This window comes from Chaetodon trifascialis, chromosome 1 (genome assembly GCF_039877785.1).
Source record: "Chaetodon trifascialis isolate fChaTrf1 chromosome 1, fChaTrf1.hap1, whole genome shotgun sequence".
Lineage (NCBI taxonomy): Eukaryota > Metazoa > Chordata > Actinopteri > Chaetodontiformes > Chaetodontidae > Chaetodon > Chaetodon trifascialis.
Window position 1 is genome coordinate 10861670 of NC_092056.1, and position 25467 is coordinate 10887136.

The window sequence follows — 25467 nt, forward strand, 5'->3', positions numbered from 1 at the left end:
TTAAGACTACGAGTTTGGAAATAAAAAAAATAATCAGAAAGTGCGGGGTTAGAGAAAAGTGAGCTTACCAGACCTCTGTAGCCCACTCCATCTCCATCTCAACTAACAGTCCGAGGCTATGTTAGCCACTACTAGCACGATACAGCTGAATCTCCAGCCAAGATGCATTGTGGGCAGTGTAGGTGCCAGGCTTTGATTGGAAAAGGAACGTGTGGAATAACTGTCCATTGTGAGTCCAACAGCTTTAAAGGAGTGCAAATCAGTGGAGTACTCTCTTAAGTTAAGATTATTACTTAAGTACAAGTACAGAAGTATGGGCAAAACAATGTATTTTAAAAAGTTAAAAGTAATTGCAATACAAAGACTGACCACCAAGAGTGTTATGTCACTGCACATTGTATCATTTGGTTATTATTGCTGATGCATGAATGTGTAAGCACTGTTCAGCATTGCAGTTTCTGGAAGCTGTGCTGATTTTAACTTTGTATACTGTTGAGTGGCACAATCTGTAACAACACATCATATTTTATAAGATTTTGTATAATTCAAAGTGGTAACTATAGCTACCAGACAAATGGGGAGGGGTAAAAAGTACAACACTAAGCGCCAAAATGTAATGGAGTATTAAAATAAAGTAGCATCAAATGGAAATAGGTGGTTTCATTCTTGTACTTCTTCTGCCTGCATTCTTTCAGCTGGTTGGCTGCAGAGGTGAATGGACGTAGCTCACTCTGTCTCCCTTGTACACGTGTCTTCCTAGAGAAATCTGACTAGATGACCTCCTGTTCTAAGCTCCTTACCCACAATGTGCTCTGGGAACGGAGCCATGCTAGCTCATCATCAGACTTTACTGCTGAATGTTACAGAGGAAGAACTGGAGAGCAAACAAGCGCACACACACACAGAATAATCTATCCATAAGCATATCATTGATCCCCTTCAAACACTGAAGTTCACACATCACATGCGTGTATAATCACATTTTACACACACGGCAACACAAAGGGAAACAACGCAGTAAGAGCTGATTAACGAGTTCATCACTGTCACATCCACAATGTACTGATTCACACATTGAAAAGCAGATTTATTCTAAAAAAAAAAGCTCTGACCTCCAACCATCTCACTGCCAGTTAAAAGCTGTTGCTGGGCAACAAGCCATGCACCTTGGAACGAGGATGATGTGCTGCATTGGGTAAATTCATCCATTATATAGCACCCTCAAAAATCCCACAGCGCAACGGAAAAAGTAGCATTCATGGCATGTACGCTACTACCTGCTGACAAGCCCACATTTTAGAGATGGGAAAATTACACTTGCATGACTCAACAGCTGTCAGTTATCATGCAAACTGATGATGCAATAAAGAGCGTGTTAACTACTGATGAAACTACAGAGTGGGAATCAGGTTGAGAACTTGCTCAGAATCACTGTGCTGATGTTTAGCAGACATAATGTTATGCATCATGGTTTAGAAGAGGGGTCTCCTCTGGGTAATTCGAATGTCTGTACAAAATACCATGGCAATCACTGCAAAAGCAACAGACCGTGTGTGTGTGCGTGTGTGTGTGTGTGTGTGTGTGTGTGTGTGTGTGTCTAAGGAGGTGCGGTCTCACCGTGTGGCTAGTTTATGGTTGATGACTCCACTGTCCGTGATGACTTCACTCAAACGCAGCTCTAGGTGCACCTTTCCCTGCAGAACACGCAAACAGACACTTTTAATTCACACACTTTTGAATTTAAATGTTCAAGTTCCTGCAGAGAACACCTCAGCGTGGATAACACCGATGTCCATCATACAGCCAGGTGCTCAGCGACAGGTGGGATGGTCACCGTGCAGTAAAAACTATCTTCCAATGTGTTTGTGAGCGTGAGAAGTGAAATTTCTGCTGAATACGATAACAATGTGCAAGTTAATCCAATCTAAAAATATCATCTTTTCAAACCTGTTCTGGTTTACTGACAATCCATGTTTCACAACGAATAAAACAGGTTCAACCATGGGTGGCAACTCATAAAAACATGTAATCCTTCACACATATTATTCACCAAACATGCAGATCAGTGGTTTCTGTGAGACGGGGTGGAGTCCAGCGGCTTTGCTTTTAGATCTAAATGCCAGTTCACGAATACTGCCTGAAATCAGGAATATATGTCATATCCTATATCTTATGCATTGTCTATACTGTATGGGGCTGCCTAGGGTGGACACAGTTTGTCAGAAAAAGCCTGATCAATAGACAGTACGTAAAAATACAAATAAAAACACTCGCTCCTGTGTAATTAATCCCCATTCAAAACAAAACTACAGCAACGTGAAAAAAGTGGCATTCCTCCACCAAGACACTATGAAAATAGCTGCGAGCCTGAACGTCATGCTGAAGTTATTTTCCCTCTGAAGTGATTGGATTAATGACATAATGACAGTATAGTGCTGCAGCTGTCTAGAAAAGCGCCATTAATTAAGAGCATCAGTATGCAAACTCACAGGCGTTTCTCTTTGTGGCCAATTCAAGCAAGAGGGAACAAACGCACGGACTTACACATGTGCACACAGGCCAAACAATGTGTCCTCTATTGAAAAGAGAAGAGAGACACTCTATCTTCCTACTTCATTTGATCCATCTCCCTCGCTTTCTCTCTTTTCTCTCGTTCTCTCACACATCCTTCCTCTCGCCGGCTCCTCGGATGAATGTGTCTCTGTTTCAGATCCCTGCTCCAGGGCTACACACACCCATCTGTCTGCAGATGTTACTGTTCACTGTGTATCTGACTGTCTCTGTCTGTGTGTGTGTGTGTGTGTGTGTGTGTGTGTGTGTGTGTGTGTGTGTGGTACTATTTGCTGGGTGTGTGCGTTCCTGTCTGTGCGTGCATGCATGTGTGTGTGTAACCATGCAAGTGGGTGAGTGAGACAACTGCATACTGAATAATAGAAATGTTGCACATGTATGAAATAAGCATGGAGGTTAACAGCAAACACGATTACGAGACAATTTCAGAAATCACAGACGAGTCCGTGGCTGCAGAAATGTCTTTGTCTTTATGGTATTTTCCCAAGCTTAAGTCGGTAAACTCATGTGTGCACAACAACATTCACTTTTTGGCTTGTTTATAACTTGTTATAACTGACTTTGCCTCCAGAACCGTGAGCATGTTTCTGTAACGTTCAGTCATATCTTGTTTTTATAAAAGCTTTGTGTTCACCTCTGACCAGCTGATCACAAACTGGGCTGTGATGGCGGTGAACGAATGGGATCTACAGTATCCACGGAGAGCCAGGTGACTTTGACCCTGCAGGCTCGGATGTTTCAGGTGCACACACGCTGTGTTTGTTTGAGTTCTGCCCTGCTTCAAACATTAACAAGCAGACACTGTCAGGATCAGGCAGTATCCTCCTGCCTGTCTCATCCCTTATGCGTCATGTGTGTTTTCTCTCTCTCTCTCTCTCTCTCTCTCTCTCTCTCTCTCTCTCTCTGTGTCTTCGTCTGAGCTCAGCCAGGCGTGGTTACCTGCCCCTCCTGTGACCAACCCACCTGCACACCTGTGGCTCATCACTAATCATCTGCTCAGTATAAAACACAGTCCTTCGCTCCAGGCTGGATTGTCAGGTGTCCTCTGTGGTATTTTGTCTCAGCCTTCCTTTGAACCTAGTTTGTGTGTTTACTCCAAGTGCTCTGACTCCTGTGTTTTGTCTCTTCACGCTAGAAAACCCTGAGCTATACACTACCTGGATCTAGAATCAGCCAACTCTCTCTGCCCCGCCTCGCCAGTCTACCGCTGTCTGCCATTCGTCCCTGCCAATCCGGCTCAAAACTGATTGCATATCATACAATATCTTCTTTTGCACCAAAGCGTCTAAGGCTGGGTGTCGTTTTAAATTTTCTGAGATGAGTGCATTTACAATACATGAATTTCGATTCCAATACCAAAACAATACTTTTTTTGACATTATATAAGGAATATAGGGCTGCACGGTGGCGCAGCAGGTAGTGCGCGTGCCTCACAGCAAGAAGGTTGCCGGTTCGATCCCCGGGTCAGGCGGGGCCCTTCTGTGTGAAGTTTGCATGTTCTTCCCGTGCATGCGTGGGTTCTCTCCGGGTACTCCGGCTTCCTCCCACAGACCAAAAACATGCTCATTAGGTTAATTGATGACTCTAAATTGTCCGTAGGTGTGAATGTGAATGTTTGTTTGTCCTTTCATGTGGCCCTGCAATCGGCTGGCGACCGGTTCAGGGTGTACCCCGCCTCTCGCCCATTGTAGCTGGGATAGGCTCCAGCCCCCCGCAACCCCGAAAGGGATAGGCGGTATAGATAATGGATGGATGGATAAGGAATATAATCAAACTTTAGTTAAGACTGTATGTTTTTCCAACCAAGCAGCAGTACACCAGACTTGACTCATTTCATTAGCTGATCTCAGTCTTCAGACAGCTGATTGGTCAGTTTTTGTGCTCTTGATTGGTTGGAGGAAAAACCTGCAGCCACACGGCCCTTTGTGGAATGAGTTTGACACGCCTGTATTAAGGGAAAGCTGCTTTTAATGTGAAGATTCTGGTATAAGTGTTGTGTTTCATAAATGGTACCTTAACATTGTCCAGTTGAAGTCTGCATTAATTAGAAAGTAAGTCCTGTCTCTACAACTAGCCTTTCCCAGATGGAGGCCTGATTCTCTCTGCAACTTCACCACTGGGCTAACTATTGAGAATTCACAGTAGCCTTGTTGTAAATGTTGTCTAACCACAAGCAGCTGTACAAGCGCTCAATGCCAGCTTTTGAAACCAACCAGGTCAATACCCTAAAGCATCCAGTTTATAAGAGTCGTGTGGTTTCTGCGGAGAAGCTGAGAGACAAAGCAACCTGAGATTCTTCGAAAAATGAACAAAAGAGAGTGCTTTGTGATTTTTGTGAAATTGTGTGAGTGTTTGTGTGTGTGTGTGTGTTTTCTCTCTGTACTGACCTGCACCTCTGAGTCAGCGCTGACAGGTTGTAGCTGAAACCAGGTGTCTTTGCCATGATATTTCTGCAGGTCCTCTTTCTTCACCGCCACCTTGCCTACACACAGATTAACACAGAAAGACAAATGAGCTCAAAACGTAACTTAAAGCCTACGTGTTCAGACGCAAGCTGCCACAAACACTCAACGAACATCCACACACACACACACACACACACGCCTGCTCACTGTCAATTCACACACCTGCCTCTTTTTTAATGCACGTAGGCACCAGGTGCTGAAATACCCACAGTGCGCTGTCAGTGGCCTGGAAATGACCCCGTCATTTCTACCCTGAAACTAACGCACACTAACACCCACACCCAAATGCACATAAACAGGAGCAGTGATAGTGTTGAAGATACAAATCACACCCTGAGGGAGGTTTTTCAGTTTGTGGTCTCACAAACACACGCGCAAATACAAACCAACCAATATACACAGTGGCACACCCAGTGACATTGCTAAAAACATCCACCCACACACCCTTTCAGTGCTAAAAATGACGCTAAGGTCGGACGGTACCAGACTTCATTGAAAAATTTGCCTTTTTAGATCGCGTTCAGGGGAAGTTACTCTGCAAAATGGCGTTAAAGGAATAATAAGATGGTTTGTGAAATATCCTTATTTGCTTTCTTTCTGACAGTTGGAAGAAGATCAATGCTACTCTCATGTCTGTCTGTTTAATATGAGGCTACAGCCAGCAACCGATTAGCCTACCTTAGCATAAAGACTGGAACCGGGGGAAACATTTAGCTTGTCTGTCTAAACGTAACAAAATCCATCCCTCACCACTAAAACCTCTTCAACTAAAAACCACAAACTGTTTTGTATAAATTCAACAAAGCAGTTTTAAAGTCATGGCTGTATTTTATTATCTTCACAGACAGCCAGGCTAGCTGTTTCCCATTGTTTCCAGTCTTTATGCTAAGCTAAGCTAAGCTAACTAAGTGCTAGAGCTACCTTTTACTAATCATACAGACATGAAAGTAGTACTGAGCCTCTCATTTAACTCTTGGTAAGAAAACAAACGTATTTCAGCAACCAACAGAAGCGAGCAGCCATATTTTATTGCTTGCTAAACAAGAGTCACATTCCACCATGTTGCTACGGACACACAGCCTGGTAGCCAATCAGAACTTGTCAGAATGTAACCACCTGGGGCCCATCAACAGTGACAGCCAATCAAAACAAACTGAAGCGTTATATTCTGATCACCAGGTTTGATTGGCTGAGTTATATGATCGTACTGTATTTGATGAATGCACAACTCTAACCAAAGCTCATTTAAATATTTCACTGTTTAAATATTTTAAGATATAAAATATTTATACTGTTGGATTTAGCTGCTTAGTTGTTGTGGAAATACTAAATTGCTTTACTTGAATAATCTTAGAGCTGAGACACTTATTTTCAATATCAATAAATGTCTTTTTTTAAATAATACATTATTTGTCAATAAAATGTCAGAAAATAAAAAAGATTTCTGAAGCACAAAATGACATGGGTCCTTTCACAGTTAAATGTTTAGCAATTACAGTGTTATCTAACACATAAAGGCAGCAATACTTTTTTTCATTGTTTGAAATTATAAGATTCAAGCAGAAAATTTAAATTAAACCTGAACATTTGAATGTTTTTTGAATGCTTGAAACTGAAGTTTCAATTGTTTGGCTGTTTTAAAAGAACTCAGTGGTTAGTATATATTTGAAAAGACAGTCTGAGGTCAACCCAGACATTACACATTACATGAATTACACAAAAAATTAGTTGTTTTAAAACAACTGCTGTTCCATGAAGGCAAAAAGCTGCACGCCGTGTTGTTTTAGCTGCTGTAAAATCACTGTAATGCCTGTAACCTGACACATACTTCTCCTTCCAAACACTCACCGTGCATCAAGTCTCCATCCATTTTCTAAGCTGGGGTATGGGAATAAGGGGAGTTTACAGCAGATGTAGCAGCTGTTTACTCACCGATACTGGAGTCCCTCCTGAAGACGTCCCTGTCGAAGATGTAGAAGGAGAGATGTCTGAAGCTACGTGGGATCTCGCAGTAGAAGTCCTCCCCATAGAACGGACTGGAGGCGAGCGGAGACACAAGGAAAACTGTGATTAGAGATTCATCTCTCTGATAGAGCATGTTTTACCACAAACACAAGCGTAGTTTTCTATATTTAGCTGTGGATAGACGAGAAATTGAAGAAAATAAAATCTCCTGCAGAAACTGTATGGTGGATGTGTCAAAAAATGCACGTCTAAAATAAAAACCAAAAACCCTCTGAAGTCATGTCTCTGTAACACATTCTGCACAAACTGCAGTGCAAAGAGATTACAACAGCATCCAGATCGGAAATGTCAAGCCAACTTAATTATATAACCAAAAATCACAAATCTACGGAAGCACATTTCATTCAGCAAAGAAAAAAAGGTAGCTCGTAATTATGACTTGTGTATCTCATAATTACAAGAAAAATATCTCTTAATTACAAGATACTTTTCTTGTAATTATGAGATCTCAATCAGATCATTATGAGATCTTTCCTCATGATGATTAAACGCGATACACTTCTGCAGAAATTTGACTTACGGGCCTTTATATTATCTTATGAGACATACTGAACTGCAATATTTTATGAGCACTTGGCATGACTGTCTTTAAAAGCACCAGTAATGGAAGTCATTCTTGCAAATTTCTTAATTTTAGTATTAAGTAATTGAATGTGGCATGTCATAAAAAAGAGCACCATTCAGAAGCATAACACAGAGAAATGTCATTTGACCACATATATTAGACAATCTGCTGCTTTGTGTCATCTTTTATTGGCTACATATGCACAACTGTTTTTTTTTTTTTGCACATTGTTTTATTAAGTCTGTCCATCTATAAATACTGTGCATCAAGCACATGCCCTGTCCGCCCACCTAGATAAGTGTGATAATTGTGTACGATTAACCGTCAACGGTGCAATCGCCATGTCGTTCTATTGCTCTCACTCATTCTTTAAAACATTCATTAACTGACTGACTTTTTACTTTATATCTTTTTCAGTGTTGTCTGACTCTGTGTTTGTTGGTCGGCTGTAGGTGCACCTTCATGCAAACGTCACAAGATTCGTTCATCGTTCTTGTCAACAGAAGACTGCTTTTGTCACTCAATCATTTGGGTAGATAGAAAATAAACAGACCACATGAATTTACATCCTGTCATGAATCATGTGCACTGTGTATGCGTACAACAATCAGCATGTTTGTGGCCAGTGGCTGGAAGGTACATCAACTGCACACACACTGCCTTTACCTAAATGACAACCATAGAAATCATGGCAATGGGAATCTCGTGAGCCGAGCCCTGAGGGCCACTGCCAACAATTACTGACTTCCTCTGTTACTTAGTACCCATAAAGACAGACAGGGGGATTAGGCTTAGCATATGTGATACCTCCACTGCAGTCTGATGCAGTGGGCAAAAAAAAATTAAGAATTGCGCATACATCAAGTGTATTTTCATGAGAGAGCACAAGCAAGTAAAGATAAATTGCATTTCCACCATGGGCATTTGTATGAGTCTACTTAGGTGCTGAGTGCTTGCTCAAATTAAGTTTAACGTAAAAACAGATGAGCAAGTTTATCGGTTAGCTAAAGAGACATGCAGTGCAGATGGCAAAGAGTTCAAGACATAAGCATTCGTTCATTAACCTCTGATGCACTATGTAGTACTCTGAGGTATTAGCAGGCTTTGAGTCGATCAGTATCTGGAGTACAGCTCAGTGATACACTTCAAATCAAAATCAAGCTAATCATAAAGGTGTTTTGCTATTGAAATGCTTCATATCTTTGCATTTTGTTGGACATTTTAGCTTATATCAGACAGGGAAAAGTGAAGACCTGAGAGGAACAGAGCAGAGTGACCACGTTGAGATTACATGATCGGCATGTTGAATTACTGTTTGAGCCTTTGAGTTTTGACCTATGAGAAAGCGGAAAGCGCCCTCAACGTACCAAAGCGACTTCTCGATGATCTTGGTCCTGAAGACCTCTTCTTGGTCCAGGTTAACAGTGCAGTAACAGTCCCTCATCCTGTTTGGCCCCGGGTACGGAGGGATGTTCTTTGCTTCTCCTGCACAGACAAAGGAGGAGAAGGAGCAGGAAGGAGAGAGTGAGCAGTTAATATTCAGGGACGCTGTGGTAAGCAATAACAGTGGGTTTATTCAGGCGCACTGCTATAAGTGATTATTTATTTATGCATACTGAATGCACGCAAAGTTTAACAGAAAATAGCATTATGTAAGTTCACACCTGTCTTAGCTTTAAATAATCTGACAACACGTATAATGAGCTTAGCTCTGCCAGGGTGACTACCTTTACACTGAATGCACAAATATGAAGCCACGCTCTCAGCAACAGACACATAAACAACAATTTAGCATTCAAAATGACGTGAAAAACTTTGTGTGTGTGTGTGTGTGTGTGTGTGTGTGTGTGTGTGTGTGTGTGTGTGTGTGTCATCAGATCTGTGAATGAAAGAATCTGCGTGGGACATTTCCTGAATCCTGCTGAAGCTCAATCTGTTCATCAAACATGTGTGACAGCACTCCCTTTCACAAGAATGTGGTCCAACCACCCACCAACACACACACACACACACACACACACACACACACACACACACACACACACACACAGAGGTGGTGCTCCAGTCCCTCAGGAGCAATATATTCTCCTTTATGAAGCCATGGATCTGTGTTTGTCAGTGCTCTGCTCCTGATTGTGTTTCTCTGGGCCCTGGGGACCCACAGGACTCTGTAGTCTGTAGTTACACAAGCGTCGGTCCAACATTGTCCTTGTTTGCTCCATAATCTGCACGGGAATCTGAAGCTGCCATTCAGCCGACAAGCTGAGCTGCAGCAAATCTGTTATGTCTGGTTTCATAAGAGTAGCTTCTTCATGATGACAGAGTCCCTCAAACTTTCACAACAGAGGCTTCTAACATTTCTTGATACATGTGAGAAAAAAAATAAGAACAAAACAACATTTCAAACAATATAATACTTTTTAAAATCATCTCGACCCCGTGCATTTATCTTGGGACACGGCTCACGCTGTGGGAACCACTGCTCTCAAAGAACTGGAATAAATGCAGTAAAAATGTACCACCAGAGTGGCTTTTCTGCTTCTCCTTTGGTTAGGGGTGCTAATGCTTTAACAATAAACCTTCTCAAACAGTCGATTATCATTTTTACGGTGTGTTCAGAGAAAAACATTTCTGTTGCTGCACTAAGAAACGCTTGAAATACACTATGCAGTAGAAACGACTGAGCTAATTTATGGCAGAACAAACAATGCTGTCATACACAGTGTAGTGTTTCCAACCCTTGGGGGGGGGGAGGTGAACAGAGCTGACATTTGATACTAGATAACAGACTGTAAAACAGCACAACAGGTAGCTTCCTTCAGATTAAAGAAGCCATTTTCCTCTTAATATATCTGCACATCAACGCAGCAGTCCCATTTGACTTGTCAATCAATTTGCACTCTCAAGTCCAATAAGCAGTGAAATGTTTTTTTTTCTTTCTCCAGTAACCTCTTTGGGTGGGAAACACCACACCACATCCGTCCAGCTCTGACAGGTTATCAGTTTTAAACTTGAGAAGGAAGAGCTTGTGTTCCAACTGTGAAAACGTAGCATATGCTATCGCTGGAAGGAGCTGAGCAATCACATTAGTCATGAAGCACTCACTAACGTGCAATTACACTGTTTGGGTAAAACCTGTGATTTATTTACACACTGGTGGCTTGTTCTGCAGCCATGAGACCAACCAGATCAGCAAAAGACCTGCACTGCAATGTCACTATTTAAAGGATATGCCTGGTGATATTCTGTATTTTTCTTCGTGTTTCCCACACAGTTACGCATTTGTGGCGGCCTGCCACGCTATCAGTGTTGACATATTGATTTTCTATTTCTTATTTCTACTATTTTAAATGGGTAAAAGCTTATTTAATTGCAAAGCTGCATGCAGCACATTGATTCACATTGCCTCCTTGCCGCGCTCTGAACTCTCTCTCTCTCTCTCTCTCTCTCTCTCTCTCTCTCTCTCTCTCTCTCTCTCTCACAAACACACTGACAACGGACCCGTCTGAATCTGCCCTCCTCTGCATGCACCCTCTGAATCAAAACATCATCATGCACGGGAGGGAGGATTGTTGTTAGCTTTTCCCCGCAGAGAAGACGGCTGCCTGAATATAATCAATCTAAAGTTCACAGACAGTTGGTATCATAAACACCTCTGCACAAAGTTGGCCAAAACTGATGCATTCAAGTGAACTCTGAAGTGTCTGTCTGTCTATGTTCGTAACATTGTCAATCTCAATGATCCAACTGTTCAAGCTATAAGCAAGCACGTAAGAGCCCAGCTAGTACAGATAACTGCAGTCAAGTGAGCCGTCATTTTCAAAAACCCGGTCAAGCCAGATTCTGAAGCTGCTCGACCAACCATTAAGAGGATGTGTTGAAGATAAGAAATGTATAAAAAACACCAGACTTAGCATTTTCGCGTGCTCTGCTCTTCTTCACAATGTGCTGTTGTTCCTAAAAAGCCTTTGAGAAATACATGATTTCAATCTGCAATCCGAGTGACACGCGCCGGCCATGAAAGAGGACCCACATCTCTACCTTTCAGCACAGAGGATAAATATAAGACCATGCTGAGACAAACAGAGGTGATTAAGTGCCCGCTGTGGGGGTTTGTAATACAACACAGTGTTATGACTGCTTCTCTCGGGACTGATTCATACAGTACGTGGCCCATTACACAACAATTCACAATAACAGCATTCATTCACATATTGAAGAGACACCTGAGCTGTAAAACGTGACGCACGCTCCGCCGCTTCAGTTTGTTGTTACAGAACGCCGCTCTGTCTGTGTTTATGTGAGAGAGCAGATGGATGACGTAAGTCTCTCTTATCTCTGTCTTTATCCCTTTTCTTCCCACTGTTATTAGATCTCCCTCCTGTCTCCTCTTCTCCTCCGCTTCTCTCTGCTTTATTCTCCCACATCTATTTTATCTCCCTCCTGTAATCCTTCTCATTCTCCCTGCACTCCTGAATTCCCTCCAATCTCCATTTTCCTCCCTCTCTTATTCATGACCTGTTCGGGCCCTTGATTGGATTGCACCATCAGGGTCATCCTAGTAACCAAAACATCATGGGATTACCACAGCTTTCTCAGCCCTGTGTATGAATGAGTGTGCGTGTGTGTGTTGAATGACTCAACTTGCAACGTAGAAACAAATCTCTAGACCAAAATCAGAGCTACTGTTGAGTGGAAAACATCAACAAAAAATGATGTGAACATGCAATTCATACTAAGTTTATCTTCATATTTTATGGCATCTAGGTACATCACATTAACTGCATGTACATGTATTTTTTTTATACTTGTTTTTTTCCATTACTGCTGACCTTTCTCCAAACCAGTGCATTTTTCTGTATTCCTCCAGGAGCCAGCAGTTGGAACTCATGCCAACATGGCATGAAAATCAACTTGCACAAACTTGAAACTTCCTTGAGATAAGCAATCCATCACAATGAACATCTAGTCTTCTTGATGCGTGGTGATGCAGGTATAAAGCTTTCTGAGTAGGTGGATGAATGTGCAGATGAAAGCCTCAACATCTGAGAATAACAAACCAACTGATTTCTGAACTATATATCACCCTTAGCCGATTTTGCGTGAGCAGTTTCGGTGTGTACATAAGTTGCTGGCTAAGTAACAAACATTTGCAACACCTGTATGAAAGACAGTGGAATGAAATTACATGAATTGAAAAAATAATTGTAACTTTACTTTTATGAAACCTCCGGACCCACAAGTCACATTCTCGCCTCTGTGACTGCACACGGCTCTCGAAAAGTCCCAACCTCAGCCGCACAGTTCACACATCCGCCAAATCTTACTCGTGGAATTACCAAGAGTCACGTCTGTCCTCTTGTTGTCAGCTAACCGCCTCCCCCCATCTCCTGCCCCTGTGACAAGCTAGTACATCCTAGACCGGGCTGTCCACTGAATACTGCAAAAACTCCCAAAAAGACAAGTGGACAAAATGTCAAGATAATGGAGCATAGATGGGCTTAGTAGCTGTAATGTAATTTCAAACTGTACTCCCTTACAAAAAAGTAATCACAGTAGTCTGCAGCCATACCGGCATAATGACTGAAGCTAAGCAGGTGTGGGCTTGGCTAGTACACGGATGGGAGACCACACGAGGAAGTTGGAAAGTGGCGTTGGTGGGCCAGGTGGGGGTGTATGCTTCCCTCTAGTCCTAATAAAAGATCCCAGTGCTGTGCTTGTGATTCACTGTGGTCATTCAAGATCCCATGGCACTTATCGCAAAGAGTAGGGGGTGTCCTGGCAAAAATGCCAACCTGACCTGACTTGGCCTCCTGATCATCCTCCTGTATAACCAGCTCCATGTTTCCCTCCTTTTCCACCTGAAGCTGATGTGTGGTGAGCATTCCTCTGAAAAATGGCTGCCGTGCATCACAGGTGGCGCTACACATTCGAGGCAGTTGAGGTGATTTTCCACTTTCACTGAAGCACTTTGAGTATCATGATTAAGTGCTATATATGTGTAGCAAGACGGCGTTTGAGCATCTGAACACATCACCTGGAAACTCATTGGAATAACTGTTGCATCCACCTGCATCACAAAGATAAAGACAGCTGCAACAAACCTTCACTTCTGTATGTTGATTTTTATACTACATGGATGCTTAGCAAATGGTCACCTGCAACAGAAAAAGCACGCAGTCTGTAGCTATTAGACAAAAAGATGCTAAGCTACCAGCAGTGTCCCTCAAGCAGCATCAGCCCAGTCGTCACCACAGGTACAGCTACAGGGTGACATCTTGCAGCTTCCTGTTTAGGTGGAGATGGAAGTGCAGGACAGGTGTCTTTCTGGATGAGTGGATAAGCAGCAGATACTGGAGAATTTCTTCACTATGACAGTGAGGGTGGAGGATGCAAGTTTCAGTTTTGTGTGTTTATGTGTGATGGAGAGTGAGTCTGCTACAAAGGAAAAGATAAGCCTTTCCAGTAACCTCCATTCAACACGTTAGATTAAAGACTTCATTATAAAACCAGTCTGTAATCCTCTGTCTCAGCCCGTCTATCGTTCTCTCTTATTTTCTTTTTATTCTGGTCCATGTGCCTCTGTTTCCTCTTCTTTTTGTCTGAACCCGCTTTCTTGCCTTTTTCACAGTCGCTTTCGTTTTCCTTCTTCAAAATTAGCTTTAACCTCATTTCACTTTTCTCTATATCTGGTTGCTTCCCCTCCCCCCCCCCCACCTCTCCCTCTTTTACTTCCTCCAGAGGCATGTGCGTCATCTCAAGATTCAAAATAAGCAGAAAATTAAACAACACCACCAACAAAAACAACAGCAGCAGCTTTCTCTTTTCATCAAGCAACAGTGCGGCTGCCCGTGGAGAATATCTTGCCCTAGTATCTGAGCAAAACACACAGCGCAAAGACACACTCTTGGCACGTGTGTGCGACTGCTGTGTGGTGTGCACGCAAAACACGGGGGCGTTGAGCACAACTGCAGAGAACTAATGATGACAGGAACACTCCAACGAGGGCGAGAGCGTCAAAAAAAGGTCGACTTCCTACCTCATCCCTGCACAGGAAAGTGAAGAAAGGGAGGCAAAAAGACGGAAGAAATGAGGAAACAAGTGATTGAAGCAACCTAATGGATGCAGTGAATGTGTTGCTTTGTTCCTCTTCCTCCTCTGTTGACTAGTTTCAGTCGGCCACGCTCGTGCGTACAGTTACAGAGGCGCCGCTCGTTATTCTAATCCTCTCTGACATGAACACATTCGAGGATACGCAGGCGTGAATGCTTTCAGTGGCTGCGTGCTCGTCAAGCAGGCCTGGGAAACACAGGGTTTAAGGAGAGTGAGGAAGGGGGTAGTTACTGAGAAAAATACAAGCAGTGTACTCAATCAAGGGTGAGAGAGGAGGAAGACTGCATGGGGGGGGGAGTCAGTCAGATAGAAAACTGGAGAGCGGTTAGCTTTGGAGAAAGCTACAACAGGAAATGAGATGAGGTGAAAGGAATTTCAACTGGATCCAAGATGTAGTTTAAAAGCAGTGAACAACCCAGTTACCCCTGAGTGTGAGTGTGAGTGTGTGTGAGACAGAGACGCACCGTGAGAATGGAAAGAAGGACTGAAACTTGTAAGAACACAATTTATTATCCCACAGCTAATACTCAGTTCCTTTGATGCACAGCGCAGAATCAAAACAAGAACCGAAACAGTGACTACACATTGAAACATTACACCCATACCCACCCACACACACACACGCACACGCACACACACACACACACACACACACACACACACACACACGTGAGGACATGCACAGCAATACTGTAAAATATTCCTTTATCACTGAAACTATGCCTGAGACTAGCATTTGTTTTTATTACCATTAACACTGATGTCAAAAAATACAGGCAACAACACAAAGTCAGTAAAGTTTCTTGTAAAGTTGGGGCACTTGTGAGGGACTGATTTAAAGAAATATTGTTAAAATCAATGCCGCACACAATGAGACAGCCTGACTTTTAAAAAGTCTCTTCTATGGTCCACACTCTGAATCCTAGACTTCCCATAATGCAAGTAAAAGCGTAATTGCGGGTCATGTGACCCCAAATGGTCCAAAAAGACATCTGCTTATGGATATTTTTTTTTCAAAAGTCTGTAATACAACTCTCTGCATTGTCAAATCTGAGCTAATGGGTCCAATAAAAATGTCAAAATTTGAAAAAGCCAAATCAGTCACATATTTTGGTGCCATTCACGCGTGAGGGAAGCCAGCAGGAAGTCAGAGTGACTGTAGACCTGAATGAAAACATGCAACGCCCTCGTTCATTTGAATGAAGCAAGCTTGTCAACATGGCAGAGGTGCCAACACAAGAAGCTCTAACAAAAAAAAGTTTAACCAGGCTAAACATTTGCTGCAGTGTGATGTCATCCAGCGAGGCGCTGCTTTGGTCAGTCAAATACATGCAAACGCTCGTCAATGGCAGATTATTTTGTAGCTTGAATTTCTACTGTTCGCCATGTGATCACTGTGACAAAACAGGAAACTGCTGCCACCTTGATTACTTTCCTTTTTAAACACATGCTATTTCTAGACCTAGAAATGCAGAAGCCTGAAACGGTCTGATAGACAATATTCACCAGATGCTTCCATTGAAAAACCTTTAGACTGGGGCGCCATCTTGTATCCACTTCTCTTCATGCCTCAGTGCTTCCCGGCCTAGTTTGTACCTCAATCTTTCCATTTAATTGCAGGCATGACACAACGGTACTCCTCATTAACAGATCTTTACATGTCAAATTGTTGGAATGTCCCTTTAAAGTAGCTTACAACACCAAAACCCTCATATGTGGTATGATATGAAAATGTAGAAGGACATATTTGCATTCGCGCCTGTACTGTGGACACCACTGACATGAGTACGAGACTGATGTCAAACACCAACAGCAGCCACATTCACCACCACTGCACTCACTGTAGCTCATCTTGAAACCCACTACCACTGAAAACATGTTAACCTCATAAACTCTGGTTTCACCTTTACATTTTCACTCCACCTGAATCTTTTCAGTTTCAAACTCACGCCCACTTGAAGGCTTTGATGGTGGTCCAGTCCTTTTTAGGAAGAACTGTGGCTGTGCTCAGTCTGCATGTCAGCTACAGAGACATCAGAGAGTGACAAGGTTTCACAAATCCACCTCTCCACTGTCTGAACACGCTCCTGAACACACCGTCACCAGCAAGACATGCCAGACGCTAAAACTTTTTACAGCCACCTTGCATGCATACATGGGCTAAATGTTTGATAGAAAAGATGGAGACTGGGTGGAGGATCACTGTACATGTAAACATTAACGCCGTCCTCCTCGGCTGAGCTATGACGCTACCTAGCAGTATCATTTAGTTATAAACTACCACAAGCCTTTGGACCACAAGCTACCAACGTCAGACAAGGGTTAGGGGAATATATGCATGCGTGGTGATACAGCTGGTCAAGTTAATTAATAATGTATTGATCAATAATGTGTACTCCTTGATCTGGCATTTGCCATGTACGCACGCTGGCATGGCACTCCTGATAAACATAACTAATAAAAGCCAACGACCTTTCTCGTGATGACATGTCGTTTATCGCGTTCTCTCGAGATAACAAAGCTCGTTTTCTCGAGACCAAGTCATGATCTTGAGATGACAGCATTAAAAAAAAAAATTAGTGCAAGCGCAGCCGTCCGCGGCTTCCACACAGACCTCTGAATCTAGCCTGATATAGCTTTAGAAAGTTTCAGATCTTGACTACAGTTTATAATAATGTCCTCTGGGCTTGAACAAATCTAGCCGGCACAAAATATCTGTGTAAAACTGTCGAGTCAGCACTAAATCATTTATTGGAATAAATTCATTTTCAGTCCATCGTCTGATTAACTGATTGAGAACACATCAGGAAATAGCCTACGCATTCCATGACAGCGTCAGGCTAAATACAGTGATTTCTCATATTTAACAGCTGGATCAGTTTATTAGCTGCAGTATCCTCTGCTAAAAGCAACGCTGCTCGTCACCCCCTGACAAATACACCCACAGTGAAACCAGCTGAGCTGTTCAGTGCCGAAGTTTCCACACAACCACAACAGTTGTTGGCGCAGCATGAGGAGGATGAGGAGGAGAAAAAAAAAAGGGAGTTTACAGTTAAAGTCTGGCTGCGCTGCACAGCGCATTCTCTGTGATAAACCAGTGTTCAGTTACTGATCAAACTCACTCTCTCTCCAGAGCTAATGTTCAAACGCATCTGTGAGTCTCGATGGAAAACTTGAGCAAAACAAAAATGCACGACTGAAAACATGCACACAAAAAAGGGCACAACAGTCGCACGGCGCAGAGCTTTAAAGTGCCGGGGTCAGAAACCTGCTCTGTTCATGCAGGATGTGAGTGAGTGCAGTCTTTTTGGTGTCACAGCGGAGTCAGAAGCATGAGGAGAGGACACAGTTCAACCTCAGCCCTTATTCATTTACTTAATTCTCAGAGTCGTTTGTGTTTCTTTTCTTACCCCTAGAAAAACAGGCTCGACATACTCAATGGTGAGAAGATACGATATCTTTTGCAAGCACAGGAAAAGCAGAGTGCACTGGGTGTAAGCCTCTGTATGTGGCAAGCTGACGTTGCTTGCGTTGCCAGAGGAGAGAACCACTGTTGCAAAACCTGATTTAATCAGCGTGCGCGCAGAGTCGTTTGCTGCACAAGTTTTTAACGACTCTGTTAAAGTTTATTCACAGCATAGACACGATATGATGTGTTCACGACGCTGGAGTTCCTCTCTCTACTGTGCAGCATGGGGGATGTTTTCATGCCTGTGTCATTGTCAGCAGGTAGAGGTCATCCCAGGGAGGGATCGAGTCAACGTCTCCCACGGGGCATCTGAAGGACATCCTGAAGGAGCGGCACTCTGGGTGAGCTCTCCAGCCCTTTATTTACCCCTGCTGACCCTGCATGCTGGGCTTAAGGCAATGCTTCCCCACTATTCCTAGTACTGTGTTCTGCAGGAGGGCACATTACTGCAAGCAGGGAGAGCCGCTGTACCCAACCCGGATTATTCCACCAGCCTAAAGCTGCCTGGACCGAAACACAGTCTGCGTCTAAACAGTCAACACACATGTTTACAGCAAACTGCTTCCCAGAGAGCTGGCCTTCTGGGGGAAAAAATGAAGAACTTCTCCTGAACATAATGTAATCATAGGCTCATATGAAGCTTGTTATTTTTCTTAACAAACTAAATGGGATCTGAACTATTCACCTAAATAAGAGTCCACACAGAAACAGAGTGTTTCTAAAACATTCCTCCCCCTCCCTGTGCCCCGTCACTCCACGTCTCCTATTCAGTCTGGACAGGAGGAAGTTTGGGAACCTCTGTTGGCCAGCTGTCAAGGGAGGGAGGGGGGCCTCTGTCACTACAAACCAACACTTCCCTCCCAGGCTCACCGAGGCGTCCAGGCTGAGCTGCCTGAATTCAGCCGCCCACTCCGACACTTTACCTCCTCTGCAAAATATGTAATCTAGAGTTTCTTCCTCTGTGGTCCACTCACAGTGTTTTCACTACATCCCAAATTACACTGGTGTTGTTATAACACTATTAAACAACAGAGTGCTATAGTAACACTATACAGCCTCAGCAACGCAGCTAGAGGAGCTTATGCGGTGGACTGATGCCAGAGGGTGCTATATTCAGTGGAGATCTATTCTCAGGCCAATACAATAGCCTCTCCTTGGCCACGTCACCTGGCACCAGGTACAGGAAGGATCTGAACATTTAACTTTGGCTTTAACAGCACCAGCATTGACAGAATGTATGACAGAATCTGCCATATCTGCTTCTTTCCACTCCTCATTTAATCTATTTGATGTTTACGAGACTCGACGTTTTTATGGCTGCAACATTCCATCCAGTGGAAATATCAGAGATCTGGTGGATCATTTCATACGCATTTCCCCAAAGTACAGTCTGATTTATTGCGACTGTTTGGAATTTGAAGAATCTCTCGTGGAATTTCGAATTAAAGGGCGACCTGTAGAGTTTTTCTGTAAACCAACAAACGCCATTCTCACATTCAGTGTTTCTCGCCAAATAATATCGTGTGTCTCCTTGAGGTCTGACAAACATGTTGCACTTCCTTCCACATTAAACAGATGTGCATGGCTTACGGCCATGTTTGCTAGCATGAAGTCTTCTTCTTCACCGACTTTGTTGTTGCGTTTCTTCGGGCTTTAATGCTGCCAGCTGTCGATTAGTGGCATAGCATGAAACCAACGGCAGGATGTGAACTGGATGCGACCCGTGTGTTCGTGCTCATGCATGTGCCTCTTTAAGCATCTGCACGATACCAAACAAAAGATGAACACTCATGAAAACGCTGCTCTTTAGTACTACTAGTGGTCAAAAACTCCACGGGGTACCTTTAAGTTCTGTGGGTTGGAGCAAAGTTTGGCTGCACAGAATGAGCTTGCAGTGAGTGACCTGCTGGGAGGCGGGTTTAAGATGCCATTTATTTTTTCAGTGTATAACAATCTGTGCAAAGATATAGTCTGGTGTGTTTCCCAGTTTTCTGAATACACCCAAGTTTGTCACTCTGTTTCTAGCATTGACAGAGCAGTCGAACACACATATGTTGTTGTTAATTAGTGCAAAGTCCCGACTCCAGCTGTGCCACCGAGAATTCCCATTTCTCCGAGCGCTGACGGAGACACAGTCGCTGACAGATGAAGCACAGCCTGCTCCTGTATGTGAGACACCACCTCTGTCCCTCGCTCTGTGTCTCACTACATCTGCTTTGCATTAGCCTGTTGCCATGCAGGAAAAAACACAATTCTTTTGTAGTCTATTCCAGCCAATCAGGAAGTGAATTGGGGGTAGTTTCCTGTTTCCTGTGTTCCCCAGACAGTACGGACCTGGGCCCAGTAGCCCCATTCAGTTTCCGAAACTCATGTGTTCCTCCAGGAAACTGAGAAGAGTCCTCACTATAACAATAATACGTCCTCTGCCTCTCTCTTCCACAAATATGTGGCAGATTTTCAGCTCTGAGTCATCAGCCAACTGTAGTCTCACGCCAAAGGACAAGACTTTGATGAAAACAATGTGATGCAAGGGCTTCATAGACATTACAGGGAGAAGAGCTCCGTGGGGATCAGACTGACATCGAGTACGACGGCTGCTAGGTAACAAGACGGTGTAAACTGTACCGCCATCACTGTGCGACATTACAGAAGTACAAGGAGTGAGGAAACTCCAGAGTCCAGGCTTGGAAGTGACGACAACATTAATGTTCTTCATGAATGTCACTAGCCTGTAAATAACAAGTCCTGACAGACTGATAAAACTTGTAAAGCCCTTTTCTGGGTTACATGATGTCATGTTGCCGGTGGAGGATGTAACAAAGAAACTCATGTATTGTACAAACTGAGTTACTTGTACTTTCCTTGGGTAGTTCCATTAGACGTTACTTTATATTTCTACTCCATTTCAAGCTGTAAGTTATTTGTCACTACGCTTGCAACTCACAACTAAATCAATCTGCCAATTATTTCCCAATCAATCAATTACTGGTCTAGTCAATAAAATGCCAGAAAATTGTGAAAAATGTCCGATCTAGTCCAGAATCACATCATCAGATGTTTAGTTTTGTCTCACCATTGGTCCAAAACTCAAAGATATTCAATTTACAATTACATAAAAACTGAAAATCTTCCATTTTAAGTGGCTGAAAATAGCAATTTTGCTTGAGAAATTACTTCATCCATTATTTACAAAGTTAATCAGCTATTTTGCTGATGATTGATGAACTCATTTTTGCAGCTCTACTAGGTAACATACAAACTATGATTTTACACTTAAAGGAATTTAAAGAGAGAATTAATCAGACTTGACAACTACAACAGTAAAACGCTGCTTTCATATGATTGCAATAGTAATAGTGCAGTAAAATAAAATATTACAGCATATATAACATTCACAAGGGGCCTGTTCTGCCCCATCATTTCCTGACTCACTTTCAATACTTTAAGTACATTTTGGTCAGGATGTTTCTGCGCTTTTACTTAAGTAACATTTGAAAAACTGGACTTGTAACACATTAATTAACAGTACAGTATTGCTACTTTTACCAGTTAGTAAAGGATCTGAATACTTCCCCCTGCATTTTACTGGTGTGATTAGTAAGCAGGCTTGCATCTAGGAAAGGCGTTTGTGATGTCAAGTCCACTCATTCAGCTTTCATTCCCAGGAACTCGACGCAGCTGGATGACTGAACATTCATTCAGAAAGTGCAGCAAACTAACCGAGTCTTTGTGATTAAACACTTCAACTCTCCCTGGAGTTACAGGTCTGAGCGTATCATTTCACAGGGGCTGAACTATTTGATAAACTCCAGACAGGGTGGTTCTCCCTCCAGCTGTTTCTCAGGGTGGCTGCAGCCAGTTTCAACAGCAGGTGAGGAGCTTAGAAACACAGACTAACTTTGTACATCAGCTGAAGTGAAAAAAAGGCCCAGCGGAGTGTTTTTATCTCATGCTGGCTGGCATCCTCACACAGCCCCACAGCTTGTTGGTTGGTGTGTTTGTTGTTTTTTTTCCCTATGCTCATCCCTTCTGTCGCATGTTTGGAGTCAAAACAAACTGGACAGCACAGCCAGGATGAACTGGGTGCCAGACGTCAGTGAAAACAGGAGGAGATTGTTCCAAACGTCTCATGTTGAGAGCATGCAGAGGAAATGACTGTCTGAACGTTCTGATGTTAAAAGGGTAAAGAGAGTTATCAAACATGTCACAATGCAGCATTTTAGACTTAGTTGACTGACGAAATTGCGAAAGTGCCATAAATTGTCTGATTCCGGCTTCTTAAATATGAGGATTTGTATCATTTGTTGGTTTTGTGTCAGTATAAAATGAAAATCTTTCGATTTTTTTTTTTCCTATTTGTCACCTTGGGTGCCAGGAAATAATTATTTGCTCATTTTTTTCTGACATTTTTCACATCAATCACTATGATTTCTTCCCCGTGATGTTCTCATTATTATTTGTCATTATTACCTATCATAATCCATGAGATAGAGGTGGTTAGGTCCACTTTCAATTGTTTAATTTCTGCAGTTTTACTCATGGAAATGAACTTTTTGAACAGGCACGTCAATCTGCGAACTGCATTAAAAAAAAAAACACTAAATCCTCCATTGCACACTATCATTCAGCCTCCTCATGGCTCCATTCACAAGATATGCATGCACCACATGCCTCCTACAAACCCAGGGAACCCACTGGAGACCAGCTAGATATCTAAAAATAGAAATCTGGGCTAACAATCAATAGCTAGACAGTTAAGCATGAAGCTGTTTGGGGGGGTGCGAGGCAGAGAGAGAAGACGGGGCTGCAATGACATGAATGGGCGGCTGCAGTTAAGGTGTAATAAAGGTTTATTTGAAGTGAAATATCCAGAAAAGGCATCTGGATATGAGCAGCTGTGGAGCCTTTATGTCTCTCATTTCACTTCAAGTCTTCATATGTAGACCTCTACCACTGCTTTCTTATGCCAGCTGCCAAATTCCCATAATTTCCCACAGGGCTTTGAATCTTTTACATTTTCAGTTTTACAATTTGCGGTTTACAGTCTGAGAAAGGAAAGCGTGTGATTTGAATCACAATAACAGCAGGAACAAGACAGACCAGTCCCCCCTCCGGTCTCCAGCCCGCACTGCCTGCCTGCTTGGCCCGTTAATATGGAGCCATCCATTGAGGCGCTCAGACTGGGGGTAGGGATTTTTCCTCTTACCTATTTTTATTTTAACGCTCTGGAAAACGCGGAGTCCTTCCTCTTCTACCGCCATGCTTCCCCCGTGGCTCTTTCCCTTTTGACGACTAGATAAAGGCAGTCCTCCACGGTGGTCTGTTCTGGCCTCTCCAGCGCACGGATATTCCAGGGGTTTTGCACATCTATGCTCTCCGGACAGCGATCACACTCCGGTCCGACCACTGCTGCTGCTGGCTGGTTGAGAACAAGCGAGCACATTCAGTTTCAGTCCAGCAGCAGCAGCAGCAGCAGCGCCAGTGGAGGTGTGGCTCCACGCAACACCGCCCACACATGTGTATGGAGGGTGATCAGTGCCACATCGAGGCGCAAAGGGAAGTAGTGTCAGTCCCACAATAATGTTAACAGTTGTGATACCTAGCAGAAATGCATGTGTTAAAATGTTAACATTTAAAAACTGGCGATGAAAGTGCATTTAATAAAAGCTCTGAGAGTATTACAGAAGCTCTTCTTCCTGGAAACAGCTGTGATGCACGCAAGTACACAAACACAAATGAAAATGCGTTGTCCAGGTGGTCACCTTGGGTGCCAGCCCCAAATTATGGTGATATACAGAGCATTTTCATGACCACAGTGAACAAACATGGAGTCTGGTGGAGGAATGTGTTTTTACAGAACCTAAACAGGAGTCACTTTTCTCTTGGTGTTTCATGCTATAGCGCCTGTGGCTGCAACGCTCAGACCACAGCTCACGCCTGAATTGCTTTAAGATTTCGGGGCAATGTTGAATAAAGAAAAGTGGAAAACTGAACTATTTCCCTTGCGTCTTATGCTTATATATTGACTAATTATTTCAGTTCAATTGGTGTCATGTTATTAATAATTCTGTTTGATGAGTCACCTGCATCCTCCTGACCACTTGGTGTCACTGTTCCCTGAAGTTCAGTCTATGTAATTCATTCACAAAAGGGAATTATTATTATTATTTATCAGATGTCTCCCTCACTTTCAGCTAATCATATGAGCATAGATTGAAGGGTATGATTGTTACATCTGTGTAGTCTGCAGTTATTACTGGCTACATAAGCTAGCTAGAGTGCACCACTTTACTTACTGGCAGGGGTGGCTGGCCCATAGAGGGCGCTAGGACCCCACCCCCTCTGTCTCACATCATGTAGAATAACACAGCCCTTCCTTTAATTAAACGTTTTTTAAAATGACTTTTACATGTATATTCTATGTTTTAAATAGGCAAAAAGAATAATATAGTCTGAAGTGAGTTACTAAAATGTAAAATCTGCACTAAATAGTCAGATTAGAAATGTCCTACCTTGTCTACAGTTACTAATAGCTGCGCCACGGGCGCACACATCTTCCCCCATTGACTCTTGTTATAACTTTGACATGCACAGTTTGTTCCTGACTGCGCCCCACTGTCTCCCTCTGATCGCTTTACACACCACCGGCCATGGGGTGGCAGCAGAGAGCGAACGGTTTGTTCACCCACAAGCCTGTAATAAAAGCCGCCAAGCAAGTGACGTTGAGCGCAGAGTGTCGGAGTAATTAGCAAACAAGATCATTAGCTAGTCACAGACAGAGCCGAAAAAGGAGAAAATGGAGAGAGAAAATTCAGTGAAGTCACTGATAAATTTAAATTCAGTAACTGGTAACATTCACCTGCATTTAACTGTCTATTTGACTCAGCAGTAGTGCTTATGTGTACCCTAGTAGTGATACATAGTAATAGCACATCAAATGGTTGTAAACGTAATATACATTAATTCTTGCGGTCTGGCCGACTCCGCTTTTTGGTTTGGTAAATTAAGTGCGCCCCCCCCCCCCCCCCCCAAGACAAAAATTCACCAGCCGCCACTGCTTACCGGTGTCCAAGCTGGGTCAGATCCTGTTCTCATGAGCTTTTCGTGTGGTCCAGAAGCAGCGTCTGATTTTTCTGCATGGCCTGGGTCTGATGGTCTTCATCTCTTTCAGACAACTTAAATATTTTTGGCTGCTTTGGTATTTATGTCAGACATTTTACAGTGCTTGGAAGTGCGTCTTGCCACAGCTTTACATGCTA

General features: G+C 43.0%; 1 protein-coding gene across 4 annotated transcripts in view; it reads right to left on the minus strand.

Moving 5' to 3' along the window:
- The window catches only part of rasa3 (RAS p21 protein activator 3), a 44065-nt gene extending 20366 nt beyond the window's left edge, over nt 1-23699 (minus strand). For 3 of the 4 annotated variants that reach the window (XM_070960467.1, XM_070960450.1, XM_070960441.1), the window contains exons 1-5: nt 23415-23685; nt 8994-9111; nt 6969-7072; nt 4959-5053; nt 1618-1694 (exon numbers count right to left, since the gene is read on the minus strand). In XM_070960467.1, coding sequence (XP_070816568.1) covers nt 1618-1694; nt 4959-5053; nt 6969-7072; nt 8994-9111; nt 23415-23469 — 449 coding nt within the window. In that variant the 5' untranslated portion in view covers nt 23470-23685. Of the gene's footprint in view, nt 1-1617; nt 1695-4958; nt 5054-6968; nt 7073-8993; nt 9112-23414 lie in introns of all 4 variants that reach the window. The other variant, XM_070960458.1, reaches the window with a different exon arrangement.
- Nucleotides 23700-25467: the final 1768 nt, after the last annotated feature.